Source organism: Nilaparvata lugens, chromosome X (assembly GCF_014356525.2).
Source record: "Nilaparvata lugens isolate BPH chromosome X, ASM1435652v1, whole genome shotgun sequence".
NCBI classification, from domain to species: domain Eukaryota; kingdom Metazoa; phylum Arthropoda; class Insecta; order Hemiptera; family Delphacidae; genus Nilaparvata; species Nilaparvata lugens.
This window is the reverse complement of record NC_052518.1, coordinates 8,909,384-8,927,915: the sequence shown is the minus strand read 5'-3', so window position 1 is coordinate 8,927,915 and position 18,532 is coordinate 8,909,384. Positions and strand designations below refer to the sequence as shown.

The 18,532-nt window shown below is 33.6% G+C and overlaps 2 protein-coding genes across 6 annotated transcripts in view; one reads left to right on the top strand and one right to left on the bottom strand.

The window, feature by feature from the left end:
* Nucleotides 1-327: 327 nt before the first annotated feature.
* Nucleotides 328-18,532, top strand: part of LOC111064496 — a 34,084-nt gene continuing 15,879 nt past the window's right edge. For 2 of the 4 annotated variants that reach the window (XM_039442356.1, XM_039442355.1), the window contains exon 1: nt 14,525-14,831. In XM_039442356.1, coding sequence (XP_039298290.1) covers nt 14,732-14,831 — 100 coding nt within the window. In that variant the 5' untranslated portion in view covers nt 14,525-14,731. Of the gene's footprint in view, nt 588-14,524; nt 14,839-18,532 lie in introns of those variants that run through there. The other 2 variants (XM_039442357.1, XM_039442358.1) reach the window with 2 other exon arrangements.
* LOC111064497 (capping protein inhibiting regulator of actin dynamics) lies at nt 1,570-11,261 on the bottom strand. 2 transcript variants are annotated; one of them, XM_039442359.1, is made up of 3 exons: nt 11,105-11,251; nt 9,434-9,581; nt 1,570-2,778 (listed from the first exon to the last, which is right to left on the bottom strand). In XM_039442359.1, exons 1-3 carry the CDS (start codon nt 11,126-11,128, stop codon nt 2,165-2,167), a joined length of 786 nt encoding a protein of 261 aa, XP_039298293.1. In that variant the 5' UTR covers nt 11,129-11,251; the 3' UTR covers nt 1,570-2,164. The 2 variants fall into 2 exon arrangements, with proteins under 2 accessions (XP_039298293.1, XP_022207931.2); XM_022352239.2 differs by having other exon boundaries at nt 1,584-2,778; nt 9,437-9,581; nt 11,105-11,261.

Sequence of the window (18,532 nt, the reverse complement as noted above, 5' to 3'; positions counted from 1 at the left end):
TTTGGAAAAGTACATCTTCTTTGAATTTGGAGGGTTGTACTGGAACTACTAGGCTTCAAAGTCGATTTTCAACAAGATATTGTCGACTGGAATTCAAATCGAGTTGGGAGAGACTAATGAAACTACAACATGTGATACAACACTTCTGATAAAAAAGTTTTAACAACGATCTAAATGTTTAATGATATTGAGAACACTTATATAGATGCATTAGAACAATAGAAGCGAATGAATAAGCGTTGAAGAAAAGAAATAATTTTTACTCAACTGTATAAAGATGTTTCCAATACAGCTGATATTATTTTTAAAAACAATATTTCGGTAAAAATGTAGTCCCTTATTTACCAATTCATTATTTGGAGACAATGAAATTTATAACACAATCGTTTCGATGCTTTGCCAGTGATCTCTCGCTACTAAACAATGGGTTCACCATTGTGCTAGTCGGTATTCAGCGGATAAGTCACACCTTTTGTTAGAATCTATCTGCAAGTTGGCTCGGTTCGCTACAATAACTGGTTGTTTCTACTCCATTTAGTTCAAGAATCTATTGAATTACATCAAAAGACACAAGAAGTGGGGTGGAGGTATGTATTTGCAAAAACTATAAAACTCGATTCATTAAATCGCTTAAACGTAATTTGGAGTGCGATCCCCAATTACGACAAACTGTTGTACTTTTTGGATCAATATTTTGAATTCAAGGGTACGAGAGAGCAGAGTGTTTACAAAAGCATGTACAACAAACAATTCTCAACAATTGATTGAAATTATAACATTCCTCAATAATTTATTGATAAATTTTTGTCACCAATATCTTAGCTACCAATCAGGGATAAATGAGTTGATCTTACTTTATTTCAATCAGAGATAAATAAGAGAAAGAGTGTGACTCCTTAAACCCTGCTTCCCAAGGATTTTTTATTCTACTGGGCAAAAATAGTATACTATTCATTTTCATGGGAGTGTTCACACAATCCCCTTCTTACAGTCTACAATCTCTCTGTGAACCCTTCCATAAGAACCTATGGTAATCTATCTCTGCCCAGCAGAAATTCATTGAAAAGCATGACTGTATTTTGTTGTGTAGCTCAATCAACATTGAACAGAAAACTTCACAACAAAATACTCCTTTTTATATCATCATGTTTCATGAAATAATTTCGATCCATGTTTTCTACAAGCTGAAGCAAGTAATGTTTTTTGTTTAACTTTTGGATATCTCTCCACTCTTTGTTATGTAAATGAAAATATTGACATCGAGTTGTTATACCAAATAGACTGTGAAGTTTCATGACAATGAATTGAGAAATTGAATAGAATTATAGCCTCGAGCAGTTCAAATCTGCTGCAAATGGTGAATAGAAATATACGTACAATACACCAATTGTACGTTTCCATGACTTATCTGCATGACTGTGATGAATAAAAAATATCATAAAAAATAAAGCTTATCTTTTTCTCTATAATATTATTTAACAGATTCTACAATTTCTGTACGATCCTCTTCAAATCGAAAAAATAAATCTCATATGAAAGTAAATGTAAATGACCAAATAACTGGGATAGTCCAATTTTATTCAGTAACTTTAGTACTAGGTTTATTAACAGCAGAAAACATTTAAGTTAGCAACCAAACAAACCTAAAATATGGAATATTTCTCAAAGTTATGCAGTCGTTATTGCTAAGCATTTACATAGAAAGAAATGGATTGACAGGATTTATAATTTTAGGATAGATAGTAATTCTTCCCATCAATAATTCTTATCAATTATTGATTTGCATTATAATTGGAGATATTCTTGCAAATTTGTGTACTCATTTGAATTTTGCTAAAGGAATTTGTTGAGTTATCAAATTAACATATTTGCATCATTCCTTCTTCTTATGGAACCCTCTAAAACGTACGATCTACATGCAAATACAATCTATAATTCACTATTAATAAAATGATTATAAATCTACAATTCTCTAATGAGCTAATCTAATCTGATTTTTTTTTGACAGTGTTTGAGATTCCAAAGTAGGTCTAATCCAAGAATAATACATAGTATAAAGTATCCTTAGATATATACTATCCTTGGGTCTGTCTATCCTATGATCTACTTTCTATAAATTTTTGCTTTTTGTGAATAATTATTGAAGAATATGACAAAATATGATCTATGAAAAATAATCTTCGTCTACCCAATCATCCAATTCCGGACTGTAAATTAGCTCTTTTCTTCTATTCCCGTTATCCTGTTTTACAGAACTCAACTCTTCCAATTTTCTCAATTGTTCATCTCTTTCTTCTTTCCGTTTTGCCTCCAACCTGATTCTCTCTTCATTCTCTCTTCGTATTCTCTCCTGTTCGGCCTTTCTATTTCTCTCTTCCTCCAACCTTCTACCCTCTGCTTCTCTTCTTCTTTTCTCTTCTTTCCTCCGGTTCTCTTCCTGCTTCAGCCTTCTTTCTTCCTCTTCTCTTTGTCGCTCTTTCTCCTCTCTTTCTTCCTTTCTCCGTCTTTCCGCGTCTTCCGCTCGTTGCCGTTCGTCCTCCTTTCTCCTTCTATCCTCATCAGCTATACGTCTCTCTTCCTCATCGCGTCTTCTTCTCTCTTCGCGTCTTCTTTCTTCTTCATATCCGTAATATGGCGAATAGGATGGAGATCCTCTGGCAGTGCCTTCTCGATTAGATCTGACAGTAATCGTTGTTTGAGATCTGGGTGATGATCTGCTACTATATTCGTCACGGCCATAGTTATTCCTTTCTGCCCTCCGCGTTGGTGAACGATCACCTTCAAATCAAACAATGGAATAAAAATTAATACATAAATAATCCAACAAGAAGTGATGAAATTAGAAAATCTAAGGCAAATTCGCATAAAGATGAAGCATGATATAACATTTGAATTTTCACTCATCGCTTCTATAACTGAAACTTATAGTTATTAGTTATTAGGATTATACTTATTATACTTATTAGTTATTTCGGATTATGTGTAACCTTATATAAATTTTAGATTAGATTAGATTAGATTTTTTTATTTATGTATGTTACAATATTTACTTGCTTATGCACTAATTCACATTAAATGCCGATAATGCTAGTTATTCAACGAATTTTACAAAGTATAAATAATTAATCAATGAGAATAAAGATTGGATGCAATTAGAATAACGATAATATAATAATGTGATGTAACTTCATAAATCGGCGGTGTTTCAACAAATTATTGTCGATTCTCTAAGAAGGATATAAAATATCCTTCCCATTAACACACGACCGGGGAGAGGAATAGCAGAAGGTTACCTTATTTTTCTCTCCCTATCATTTTGATGATATACTTATTGTATGAATCAATAATGAATAAAGTTGTAAACTTTTTTTGAAGTTATGACTAACTTTATATCTAGAATTATTCCAAATTATCGTTATTATAACTAAATCTTGAGCATCAGGGAAATGGTTTAATTCGTGGATGCACTGACAACCTATCACTTAGATAAGTTGAGATTCATGCACCTGCGACTCCCGTTGTAAGGGTGACCATCTGAAGAGTCCACTCCTCACAATATTATTTATGAGTTTAACCTTCCGACAGTCGCGCTGTTGTAAAAAGTACAACAGTGTCAGTGTTTTTGCTGCACAAAACTATTGAATGGGGTGGTGTCAGTGAATGAGTCACCTATGCATTCCAAAACTTTCCCTCCATCACTCCACTGAGTGGCAGTATCAACCGAGCAATGGTTCAGTCTCTAGGTGCCATTTAGTCGCGACAGTGCATAAGTCGCACTGTGAAAGACTGAATACGGGGACTGTAAACGAACCAATAACACAGAATTGATAGCTTTGCTTGATGTACCTTATTGGGCTATGAAATGGTAATCATCAAAATGTTCATAGGCGTAAAATAATCCAAAAAGATGGAAAAAGTAATTATACAATTAATTAATATGTTTTGACAGTAAACAGAGAACATAACACTTGGAAAATTGGATGTTGTACAAAATACAACACGCGACTGCTCGTGTGATTGAGTAGTGCGCGACTACCGGAAGGTTAAAAATCAATTCCCCGTGGTTCGGAACTACCTAAAGCTGTAGGTCCTCTCATATTTTATCAACAACTATAATAATATCGGTCTATTGATAATATTAGTGGGGGCCTCATTTTTCTCATATCAGCAAATGATCAATCTATTGTATTAATACTTTGTAATCAATCGTAGCTTATATGTTTCTTGTAATAAACGTGTCTACTTTTTGAATAGACTTCTCTGGTCGTGCTGTACCCTCGACCAGAGAAATTATTATTAATAATATCGAAATTTCCGTTATAGTTATAATTACAAAATCAGAAGAATCTATCAAGATTCAACCGGTTTTCAAAGACCAAGTCTTACACTTTGTCTGTACTCATACAAGGTTAGTAGACCTGATAAAATACAATAAGAATAAAAAATGCAATGAATCTTCAAACTCTTATATTTCCCAGTAAATAACCAAATGCTTGCTGATAATTCTGATTTGTACACAAGTATTCTTATTTGCTGGTAATTTATGAAATATAGAAGATTCATTATTAAGACTTTACTTTGTTCATTCTTGACAGAAATCTTTTGTTAATTATTTGTTAATCCGCATTCCTGTATGCGGACGTGACCTCTCTCTTAAGGTCATTTGCATACAGTAATCACTTATTTCTGCATGGTGTATATGTACTATAATCTTTGTAACTTGTGAATTTCTATCTTGAGTTGCTGTCCACTGTTATTTTATTGTATCTCTAGTAGAGTAGTCTTTTTGATGTATTTTTCGTTCGCAGTGTAGCTCTAGTAGAGTAAGCCATTGGCTGTATTGTTTTTTTTCTCATTGTATTTCGATAGTGGAGCAGAATGATAATACTGCATGCTTAGTTTTCTATTACTCTTAATTTTCACTTGTTTTGTATATTTTCACGCATAAATAAAGTCAAATTTATTATAAAAAAAAAATTATTATTATTTGTTATCAAGTAATAATTTGTTTATTAAAATATCATAGTTTCATCCACATTGGAACATTAATGCAAGATGAAGTATTATTAAGTTCTCCCTTAAATTGGGATTCAGAAAAAAACGTCAGATTATTTTAACGGAACTTATTTTCACACCGACACACACTCTAATCATACACAGCCAAAAATGTAATGTACTAAAGTAGATTTACATTCAATTGGCTTGTTTTTAGAGGTTTTAGAAACGATAAAACGAATGTATGAGATCCATACTCCCATAGAATAAGCATATAGGAAGTATGATTTCTTTATTATACTTTTACCCGGTTCCTCATGATAAAAATATGAGCTTGATTTCCGTGGAAGTCACATTCGGTCTCCGGTTTCCGGTTTCTGAGCTCGGGATTTAGCTAAGTTCTAGACTTTAAACAGCTGGAGTCATAAAATTAGCTTTCCAAAACGGGGCGTAGTCGCAGTTTTTATAACAGTAGTCGCAGTTTTTATTTTCTCATTCCTATAATTAGAAACGTTTTTCCTCAACGAAATTAAACATTTCCAAATAATTCAAAATAGCTGAAATTTTACACCATTTTCTCTTTATTTTATTTTGTGTTTAATTTTATAGTTTTTTGAAATTTAATTCAAACGTGACTTTGACAATGACTACGACTACGCCCCGTTTCGGAAAGCCAATTTTGTTACTCCTGCTGTTTAAAGTCTATAGTGAGGTCCATGTTATAATGACAGTATTTGATCAACTTTGGTTTTGCTATCCTTGTCTATCATTCGACAAATCCGGTTGTACTATCCTTTTCTAGGTCCATAACGATGTCAATTATATTTTTGACAGTGTAGAAATATAATTAATTAATGCAGAGAATCGGCATCGCTATTCTTCTATCTTTATCCACTGCCATTATAACGTGGACCACACTATAGGACTTAGCCAAGTCCCGAGCTCGGAACCGGAAACTTAGGCTCAATTATTTTGATTTGCTGTATAAATAGCCATTTCTATGCTACGTTCACTATTTCATTAAAATGTTTATCATGATGATGGTAACTGATATCACAATACAATATCTTGGAAAAACGATTCAATGATTTCATTAATATATTCATTAAAATGTAGGTTTACTTTCACTTCCTCTTCGCCACCACCTACTTCTTCTTCTTCTTCTTCTTCTTCTTCTACTTCTTCTTCTACTACTTCTTCTTCTTCCTCTTCTTCTTCTTCTTCTTCTTCTTCTTCTTCTTCTTCTTCTTCTTCTTCTTCTTCCTCTCCTCTTTCTAGTTTTAAAACTTCATGGTTTCAGGAAGTAGGAACAAATAATTGCCGAACGTAGTGAGATCTATGTTTCAACTCGATTTGCTTTTGTCTGTCTGTATGTAACGCGATTACGGCCAAACGCGTTGATAAAATTCGATGAGATTTGGCAGGAGTATTCCTTTTTCAACTGCGCGTCGAAGGGTATAAGTTTTTTTTTGAAATTTTCCATTCTAAGGAGGACATACACAACTAGCGTCCAGCGGTCAAATGGGAGTGATACATGGCTCCGATACACACGTACACTGTTTACGTCGTGACGTCATCACTATCAGTTACATTATTTGTCTGTCTGTCTCTCTCTCTCTCTAGGATTGTGTGGTAGAGAGGACCAGGAGTCCTAACTCCGCCTTAATAAAGGCATATAATCAATCAATCAATCTCTCTCTCTCTCTCCCTCTCTCTCTCTCTCTCTCTCTCTTTCTCTTTTTCTCTCCCTCTCTCTCTCTTATTTTGGTAGAGAGTTAGTGGGGAGGATATTTTTAATATTCTTTCCGAAGAATGGACATTGATATGTCCAAAGCTCCGCCAATTTATGTAGATGCATAACAATATGATTATTATCTATAGTTATTATATTACAAATTGCTTTTTCATATCATATACAGTTCAATAATTATTTTCTTAGTCTATATTATGTAAATTCATCTATAATTTTGCTGTATTGTAAGCTATTGTATATAAGTGTATAAGCCAGTATATTGTAATCTACATAAATAAAGTACTCAATCAATCAATCTCTCTCTGGAAGTGATAAAGGTGTATAAACTTTCCGACATACATCTTCTTTATAACGACCATTCCTTTCCTATTCTACTCCAAAAGTGTTCCATTGATTTATCTCAACTTGTGACGAATTTTGAAATCATGAATAGGTCGAATTTCCAGCTCTGACCGTATGTTGAAAAGGTTGACGACCGGGAATCCCCTGGTTTGTCAAAACCACACCACCCCATCAACGTTTCGATAATTAGCACATATTGACTCTTTCAGGCTGTCACCATGAGTGAGATAATGAACAGTGTTGATATGTTTGCTACGCTGAGTAACGGAGGTTTTAAGTTATTAGTGTTTGAAGGTTTTAAGTATTCAAAAAATATATCTTTATCTATCACCCACATTGTCTTTGTCATTAAAACAAATTTCAGAAATGGAAAATAAAAACATTAGAATGAATGATTGAGACGATGTGTCTGCTAGAACCAATTTGACAGAGATTATTCATTCAAGATGACTGTATCTTGATGAATTATTGTTCGTACAATCATGGTTCTAGCCCAATCTTTCAATATCAATTAGAATGTAATTTATAGGATAGAAATATGTATCTCATTAACTTGGCTAATATGTTGTCATAATATAGTAGTGTTTTGCTTGAAGCTTCCTCAGGATACTGTAGTGAATTTGAATTTCGCTCCTTCAGTCGGGGAACGTAATGTCGGCTGCTAGTGAGAGCGAAATGGCATCACTCGTGATGACGTCACGGACGTTCACTTTGTTACGTTTAATCTGTGAGTGCCCAAACACATTCTGACCGCTGGGCGCAAGTTGCACATTCCCTTTAAGGATAATATGAAAAGAAAAGGAATTCCTCCATACTCTGATATCACTATATATATATAATCTACTTTGAAGATAGGATCAATCAGACTATAGATTATTCATAATCAATCAGCTGACAAGTGGGTTATTCATTGCATGCATTACACAGATGTCTGGCCGTATCTATTTCTATAAGGTAGGGTTTCAATATTTTTCAAGATGCGTGCCCATCAGTATCAATATTCTCACATTTGAAAAATAATAATAGGTGATAGAAAATAAAATAAAAATTGATTAAATGAACTGAATAATACAACAGAGAAACAATAGCTTGAGTAGATATCCCATGGTATAGGGCGTTTATGTCGCAACTTTTACTGTTATCTCAAGCCGATTACTATCGACTATTGTAGATTTTTACTGTTTTGTTGGGGTGAGGGTGTATGAACGGCACAATAAGAGAGACTACCAGCGTCTTAAAGATTCACGGGAAAGAGCTACATGGACTATCGGCTTGGGATAACAGTAAAAGTTGCGACATAAACGCCCTATACCATGGGATATCTACTCAAGCTATTGTTTCTCTATGATAATACTGAACAAATTATAATATTCTTGATTGAAAAAATTAATTTTAAAATAGTTGAGAAATATTTTTATCAGATTGAAAGATTATCACGAAACTGGATAAATCATCATATGGGATACAAATTCGAACGTGAACTCAGTTTTTGATCTTGGAGAAAACAAATAACAGTTTTTAAGAGTAAATTATGATTCAAATGTGAATTGATTCAACTGAATCAACTAGAACAGGTGACATCAGATACTTGTGGATGAGAAAACTGCGTGAGGTCTACTGTTCACAGAACTACTAGTTTATTAATGACAACTGAGTTAGGAGACTAACTCCCAAGAAATTTTCACCTGTTCTTTTTCAATTGCTCAACAGTTTGTAATCTAACTCAGAATTCTGCTAGTAGACAGCAGCACTTGTTGGGCAGCATTTCAAACTTCGTCTACTCACTTCTTTGCCTAAAATTTGCAATATATTTGATACTGTACTCTCCCAATAGGTAGCAGCATTTGCTGGATGATATTCACTAAGTAAATTCTTAGTATATATTCTCCACAATATATTCATCTGCAAGTCGTCATTTCAGAGTTAAAACTTTAATTTAACATTTATCAGGAATTTAATAAGTATATTCTATTTGACATCAAATACTGACATCTATAAATAAGTGTATTAAAAGTAAATACTGAATACTGACATCTATAGATAATGACATCAAATAAATGTATGTCACCTAGAAAATTTACCTATAGATGATTTCTATCTATAAGATTTACCTACTCAACTATAGACTAGATAAAAAAGTTTTACAAGAAACTTGAGGTATATGAAACTATTGTGACGTGAACCACTCCAAGACTATGTACAACCTGTTTCGGACTATGTGTAACCTTATCTGAATTTGGGAGAGGAATAGCACAAGGTTACCTTATTTTTTCTCTCCCTATCATTTTGACGATGTACTTATTGTATTAATCAATAAAGAATATGAAAGATAAAAGAACTCACTACCTGATTCGTTTGAAATGACAATATTATATTCATTCCCGTTTGAAATCTGTTTCAATATTTCCGAACCAGCCCTGATAAGTTCAAAGGGCATCGCATCAGTGACCATCATCTGATTTCCCCACTCTTCAGTAATCAAGGGTACGATCTGAGGAAAAATTTGAAACTTCATGAATATTTTTACCATTATTCAGCATGAGTTTCCTCCCCTCTTAGACTGAGAAGAATGATCAATTATTGAATATCTAAAAGCATGCAGCCTACACGATAACCTCGACATTATTAGAATTACAGACAATTTCTTGAAAATCGACATATTTTAGCCGCCATCTTGTTTCTTTCATGATGACAAACATTTTTGAGATTGCCATAATGGATAATCTCTTTCTACACATCATAATAAAGAGATTGCAACCATTCCCAAGTCTGTACCTTCAAGAAGTCATGAGTTACACGGTTTTCTGATTGTTGGGATTGGCATTTGGTGGAAAAAGAGTGTTTTCCGCTGCAAACAGTACTTTTTACTCTTTTTGCGATGACGCACCAGCCGTGATGTATGGACTTACAGCCTCCAACCAGATGTCATTTTGAAGCTTTGGAAATATTCTACAACACTGTGCCAATAATGCTAGTGTTTGTCTACTGCATTATAAGACTAACCCTGAAAATTTTGGCGGCCATCTTGTTTCCGAGGTGTTTGCCTGTGATTTCGACCTATCATCATCACGATCCTTATTATGCTAGACCGAAGAAAGAAATTGAGACATCTTTCATCTTATTCATGACATTTGCGCCCGGACTAAAATATATTGGAGGATTTTCTAATCAAATTCTGAAATTTAATAGAATTGAATTTCAAAAATCAACCAAGTTTCTTCCAACAAAAGTAAGACGTTCTTTTATTTAAAAGTCCATGACAGTTTACTGGATAGTATCCAATGGATAGCTCAAAGAAACGGAAACTTACTATCATAAAAAATAAAGATATTAATCAAAGATCGTTGTTGCATGTTAACTTTCCAATTTTTCAAAAATTATTCTCATATAACTTCAACCACTCACATGATATTAATTTGCTTCGATCATTGTTATCAATATTGGATGTTGGAACGAAGATATGCATGGAATTTGATCAATTAGTATGTATAATAATTAATAATTCATGGGACAAAAAAGAAAAAGATATACGTTCAAGTTATTACAATAAACTGATTACATCCCCATAATACTGAGAAAAACGAATAAATGAATGAAAATGAGATATTACTGCACTTTATAGTTTATAAAGTGAATACTGAACAATTATTTTCTGGTTTAGTTGTAAATTAACAAAGCTAGATCATATACACAACGCTACAATATTATTCATGAATGAAAATAAGCATTTCTGCGCACTACATTAATCGAATGATGCCTGATCTTAAAATTTGTTCTCCAATCTCATTTATTTTCATCTGAAATAAAATAAGGCAATATATTGTTTCAAGATTAGCTCGAATGATGAAGAATTACAATAATTTTCATTATATCATCACACCATGAAGCTAATAATGAAATCATGAATCTTTGAAATGAGCAATACAATATCAAAAACTGAAATTTGTTTATCATTATAGAATTATTCTTAGGAATAGAAGAATGTAATTGAATTAAAATATTGATGTATCTTACCAAAAGAAGTACCCATAGCTCCATGATTCAAATTTCGAACTAAAAACATTCAAATTCAAATGGAAACTCTGCATTTACCAACTTCTACATGCATGAACTCTGCTTTTAGCCGTCTAGTGACATGTTGATCTATGATGTTGAATTGAGTTAACAATGACACTTTCATGAGCTGTCAAGCATTTAGAATCGAGTTGGTTCCATGTTTCTGTATCCTTGATCTTGACACTGAGTTAAAAACTGACACTAATAAATTCAGCAGAGACGTTAATTTCAAATTTCCACGTCAATCTTCTAATTAATCGGATACCTCTGAAGTGAATGTAAATTGTACTGTATTTCTTCAAGATGACTCATGATTTGAAGAATTCTAATCAAATGATAAAATGTACCAAAGGTTTCAGCTGCTAAAAATACATGGTGACACAGAATAACGGGAACTTTTAAAAACGCCATAATACATTAGTGGGGAGGGCAAAAATTATTTTATTCAAACTGATGTAAAGCTCAAGACTTGCCATTTGAGAATTATTAATAACATCTATCACATTTTGACAATTACTTCTTCAAGATGGTTTCCCCCTGCACAAATACACTCTTGAAATCTATGTTGAGATTCCTGAACTATTGCTGCAACATTGCTGGGATATTGTTAATTTCATTTTGAATTGTTTGTTATTATTCAACCACAGTTATTGGTCAAGTTGTGAAAACGTTTGATAGCTCCAAAAACAGAAAATCGCAGGTGGAGAGATCATGGGGCCAGGAAACGCAGATGTTGCAGCGATCAATGAGGAATCGTCAACACAGAATTCAAAAATCTGGTGTGGCGCACTCACACAACATTCCTTGCCGTTATGAAAATTGATCATCTGACGCTAGTGTACACGCGCATCTCAAGTCTACTATTCTAAGATCTGAGCCAGCTGGTGACAGGACTATAACGCTGGAGACACACGAGGTCTGCTATCTCTTCATAGTGAATGATTTAATAGAATCAACAGTTGTCAAAAGTTTGCAATTGAATAATCACATTTTCTCGAATTTCAAGCTCATTTTCAATTTTAGGAGGAAATGTAACTGAACATTAATTGTAGAAACTTTTATGCTCAATCTTTTCTACTTGAATTTTTTGTATAAATTATATCTGAAGCCTGATAATTGAGAATCTAAACTCAAACTTTGCATAGATGGGGCGGAGCTTCTGGAATTTTTACAGATATAGGACTTGTGGCAGTTGATAGAGCTTATCATTTACTATTTGAGGTATAAATTTAATCAAAATCATTGGAGCCGTTTTCGAGAAAATCGCGAAAAACCATGTTTTTAACAACATTTTCGCCATTTTAGCCGCTATCTTGAATTGCATTTGATCGAAATTGTTCGTGTCGGATCCTTATATTGTAAGTACCTTAAGTTCCAAATCGTGATATCGTGATATGAGATGTGTACACAGACACACATACACTCATACACACACATAAAGACCAATACCCAAAAACCACTTTTTTGGACTCAGGGGACCTTGAAACGTATAGAAATTTGGAAATTGGGGTACCTTAATTTTTTTCGGAAAGCAATACTTTCCTTACCTATGGTAATAGGGCAAGGAAAGTAAAAATGTATTCATGCAGGAGGAAGCCATCTTAAAGAAGTGATTGTCAAAAAGTGATAGATGTTATTAATAATTCTCAAATGGCAAGTCTTGAACTTTACATAAGTTTGAATAAAATCATTTTTTCCTTCCCACTAATTTAAAAGTTTTTAAAAGTTCCCGTTATTCTGTGTCACTCTGTAGAATGTTATCAACCATCTGATATGAATCTGAATTTTCGTTGAAATCATCAAAACCTGTTGAGCATTATCATGAGGATAGAATTATTTCACTTCAATGACGACTGAATCCCATCGAATAGGCATGGACGTTTTATTATTTCATAATTATTTACCCTCGCACTTCCCATCACCCACGCACAAGCGAAAAGCTCATGTGGACATCATCCGCAATAAAAAAATAAAGGCGAGAGAAGATAGTATACGTGCTATAGATGGAATCAGTTATCACGAGAAGATTCAATAGGATGTCTCGACCAATGACAATAGAGCTCAACATTCATTGGTCAACAGCTAATCACCAATCGTGAGGCTTCATCCAAATTTATTACCTTATTATTTAATCTTTCAATTTTATTACATTAGTGTCATTTGCATTGTAAATAAGTAAAATAAATAAATAAACTTAACATTCCGCTGTATATATTCTGTTGTTCAATGTTTAAGCTCTTAGTTTACTCGAAATGGTAATGGTGTAATAATCGAAACTAGTAACTCAAATTGTTTAAATAAATTAGCGGGTTTGACAATATTAAGTCGGTTCAATTCAGGAAGGAAAAACCTGAGTTATTTATGTAATACTGTAAATAAATTCAAAAGGGACATTTCAATAGAGCAGCTTACAAAATATCAGCATCATTTAGAGCGAGTTCTCCAGCTAAAGGGACTCACTATAATACAATCTAGAGTATAGATATCGTATTAATATTAATATTGATTTAACATTGTATTGTATCATATTGATATCTTAATGATAATCTAATTACAGTCTAGTGTGATTTCACTAAATTGAGCGATACAATACGACCGTGACTGTGGACCTTTTCTAAACCGCATCTAGAGAGATTATCATCATAAGGGAGCCAATGTGACAATAGAAGAGAAGGGAATAGATCCTCGAGCTATGAAAAGTACAAGATTGAAATTAAAAATTTATAAATGTTAGAACAGGAAGGAGAAAAGTATGTAGTTGGATTTATCAATGTTTTTAGACAAATTTGGTACACTCAAGTTCCGATAGATTGACAATAGAAAATGTGGAATGAATTCACTTGCAGAATTACTAGAGGTGTTGTGGAATATACAATTAATTAGCAAAATATTGTTGTTAATTTGAACAGATCTTCCAGATTCAAAGAGAAAGTATGACTGACAAGACTCTGATCTATAAATTATCTGAGACAAAATCAGAAGCCAATCTGAGGATTGAATTCAGGGACACTTTTGTTTACCAGCTCTTTCTGTTACCCAACGTGAATTGAGTAGTTGAATATCTTTAAACATCACTGTTACGAAAAATGTTTATTGTTTGTTGAAACAGGGTACATATTAGAAGAGTTTTCAATGGAATGACACATCCCAACATAGAAAATAAATTGCTGTGTTATTCCGGCTCTCAAAACACACAGAAAATCTTTCACCAAGTCATTCTCAAATTCTTTAATAGTCGTGCACCCATTGTTCAAATCGAATATGCTAGCGAACAAAAGGCCTGTAGTGTGTTCAACGGCTAATTTTTTTAAATTGCGCACGAACATATTATAAAACTTATTTGGCAATATGTGAGCAGGCAGGAAGGTTGGTAGAACTGGGAGCTAGTTCGAGAAAGAATCATACAGAAAAAGATTAACAATAAACTTGCTACCATTGAAAAAATGTAATACAGGTGTACAAACTGAGCGAACGAGTCGATTTTCGTTGAGGGACAGTTTTTTGCAAGTTAATTTCGCCACGTTGTAACTAAATAATGAGGACATTGGGCGAAAACATTGGCTGATTATCGTAATAATACATCGAATGACAAATTGTGAAGTGATTATTGTGACTATCGTGCTGAGGACAGTGGTTTTCTTTGAAAGTGTGCTCGCAGAAAAGCTACCTAGCCAAAGGAGGCCCCCTTACAGGTACGTGGCAACCATTGTAGATGTATAGGAAATTTAGTTTGTCGATTTCCTATGATAAAATTGATTGAATAAAACTGGATGGATGATTAGATGTTTCAATGCTGTGATGACAGAATTGAACTGAGAAAATATTAAATAAACTGATACAATTAATAAACAAACTAGTGCCAGTTGAAAACAGGTTGTTAATCACAGGTGGCAAATATCAGATGATTCGCCACAGATGCATTTACCCAAATCAAATCCGAAATTTATCATTTAATTTAGTTGAGTTTCCTAGATTCGAGTGAAATCACATTTTAGGAATTAAATATCTATCATTGAGGTTAGTTGTGTCTTTTGGATTCGGGAGGGATCATTTGTACATGTAAATAAAGTTATTTACTGATTTATAAAGCTTGAATAGAAATAATCGTTCTGTTCGAACATAGAAATGAGTTGCGTTTTGAAGTTGTAGATCCGGGATAAATCACATACCAATAAAATGCTGTCATTTACTCAGTTAAAAAGTTTGAATATAAATGTGTCTCAAAAGTTCAAAGTGTCTCAAATTGTTCAGTTCGATTTGTAATTAAATAATGAAGATAGTAGAGTTCTTCGAAAGTAAAGTGGCAGTTCAATCTAATTAACTTGAATAAATAATAACTAATCAACTGAATAACGAAATAAATTGTATGTAATACAGGTAGCAATACAGAATATATATAGGTAATAATACAGGTAATTCACTGTAATATTGAATTAACATTGATAGTAAAAACCAATAAGAAATTCATAACTGACGTAACACATTTTTCTTAATAGGTTTAAATCTTAGAGCAAAAAATATTTATTCGATATGATATGATTTTATCCGTGTTTCGGATAGACACGTTAAGCCGTCGGTCCTGGTTGCCTAAAAAGCAGTCGTCAGGTCATGTCAGAGGCCCTGAAATTGATGTTGCGACCTGAAAACTCTGACACCAGACCTGAGCCAGCCAGGTCACACGATATTATTATTATTATGATTTGATACTATCTTGGTTGTTGTTAGTATTTGACAGCTTTAAATATTGTTTGTGAGCATTCTTCATCACCAAACACTCACAGACTCGACAGTTGAAAAAATGTCGATATCCTGATTAATGCCTCGATGAAATAATAGATACAATAATAGTAATGGATATAGATAATATCACGGTATATAGAAGAAGACGGTAGGTGTCACGCGCATGATTGTGCTAAATTTCCGGTGTAGCTGACGTCATTTTATATCCAATCATCTGCTTTTAACAAATAAGTTTCATAAATTGCCAATAGGTGTTGGAAAAAACCTCGGTTGGTGGCGATGACGCAATATAGCTGGCTGGCCACTGCGCACACTTTTCGTGACCCCTACAGTTCCATCTAAATACCGTGGATAATATCATAGAGTAGAGATACCTAGATTATTTGTCTCTGGTATTATCCGATTTGGAATAAATGCAAGCAAAAAGGAATTGTAACACACTGCTTATCGACACCTGACAATCTCCCATTTGTTTCTAAGGTTCCTACAGTTCCACCATTTACAATACATTGCATAATTCATACAATATTCTCATCCTAATTGTTGGAATCTCTTATACTTTTATTTGTAAACATATCAGTCTTTGTTGACTACACCTTGACTCAAGTACTTTCAATGGCAATGGATGAGCATTCCCCTAAAAAATAAATTCTAGAAGTCTGTGGAAAGTTGATAAATTACTCGCAATTCCCCTCAGTATCATTTCGTCGCTTGTAAGACTGAGGAAAAATCTAATTAGAATCCCCCCTTGCTCGATAGTTCCAGTTTCTTTCCTCGGAAAGCTTCTTTTTCTCCTGAGCTGCGTGGAAGTAATTTTGTTTTCCGCCCTCGTTAAGAGATTGTTTTCGTTGGGGAGACGAAGCCTGAAAGAAAATGAGAAACGTAAAAACAGTGGAGGAGCTTTTCCAATGGGATTCGCTCTGCTTCCCTGGATGCTGGTGGAGAAATCGTCAATTAATTCAAGGTGTTTCCCTCACAAAGCACCTTTGGCCTTTCTCTTTTCCTCTTTCTATAAACTTACCTCCCATCTTCTTCTTTTATATTTATCAACTTACCATTCATCCTCTATTCAACTTGGATGATGATTGAGGAATTTACAATTCAGTGGAAGATACAACGAAAGTACTCATGAAAAACTTCGTCTTAATAGAGGTACTCTTGCTGGATAACAAGTCATATTGATGTTATTTTTGACCGAAGCGAAGATGAGGTCTTAGTTCAGACTCGATCGGCTTTTGTCTGTTTGTTTGTTTGTACCGCAGTTACAGTCGCAGTTATTGTCCGATTTTGATAAAATTTGGTATACAAGTTCTTTGAAACAAGGCGCAGAAACGTATGTGTAACGATTTTTGATAAGACCTCCGGATTTTTTGTAATTTGAAATACCACAGACTAACCTCCTTCAGAAAGTTACTTCTTCGTATCTAGCGCCGTTATCTTGCAAGATACAGAAATTTTATTCTTTTTAAAATGAAAGATCATTGTAATTACAATACGTTAAGAGTGAATCTTACCCAAAATAAATAAAAGTAAAAAACCAGTAATTTTTTATAATAGAACCTGTGCCGCTCTAAAATGTGCTGTATTTATTAATTGTAGAAACCTTCTCTTCTCACTTGACTGCACATTTTTCCCCTTTTCAACACGAAATTTCCCTTGTTCATATATGATTAGTTTCTGGAAAACTATTAGCTTTTGTTTTTTCTTTTACGATCTCATACGATCGGAAACCGAGTTGTGAGCATTTAACATTCTGCATAGCATAACAAGCCATAACATTAAAACCGTTTTCCATTAAAACCATCATTAGCAACGTCCTGTCATTGACACCAACAAACCCATCTTATTTAGAATCATTTTCTGTCTTACTATCGTCTGTGAGACGATTCATCGTCTAAATTGCCTTCTGCATATTCCATTTTTCCGTCAGTTGACCAATATCTTATAATTAATTATTAAAGAAGTTGTTATATAGGTTAATATTGTTAATATGGGAACGATGTGAAGCTTTCTCGAAAGACATTTATAAGTCTAGTGTCCCTGGAAGCATTGTCACTGGAAAAATAATAGATGACATTGCAGTCTTCACAATATTCTGTACTTTCATAATGGCCCTTCTCATCAATTTTAAAGTTGTTAAAGTTGTATTCATGAGCGAGGTCTACTGTTCGCAGAACTACTAGTCTACAAAAGGGGGGTTTCATGGCTCAAAGATCACCCTATAAAAACGAAGGTTATAGTGGCCAGCCTTTGCAAGGCAAACAAACCTCCGTCCAATGGATTTTGCAATGGGTAGCTAAAATAAACGTAGTACTTTTTTGGATCACAATATTTTGATTTAGAAGGAAGAATTGTTCAATTTGTCTATATAATAATCTACAGACAATCTGGATAGCGTTCAACACAGTTCTAACATATTGACCACTGTCCACTAGAACTCGGGTCGTATGTTGTGATAGAATATTTATTCTTTTCAGAGAGTCCTTAATCATTTGTTTAAAAACCACCGATCTATATAGTCACATTACAATATTATTATATGATATTCGAATTGTATCCAATTTCAATTGGTTAATAACTTTTCATACTTTGAATGATCGGCTATACTGTCAAATATTGTAAATTGGTGTGTAGCCAGAATATATT

Bases quoted from the DNA above. Each gene is read 5' to 3' on its own strand.
- LOC111064497 (XM_039442359.1), bottom strand. From the start codon at position 11,128: ATGGAGCTATGGGTACTTCTTTTG. The intron at 9,582-11,104 runs GTAAGATACATC...ATTTTTCCTCAG, and splicing joins AGCTATGGGTACTTCTTTTG to ATCGTACCCTTGATTACTGA. The intron at 2,779-9,433 runs GTGAGTTCTTTT...TTTGATTTGAAG, and splicing joins CATTTCAAACGAATCAGGTA to GTGATCGTTCACCAACGCGG.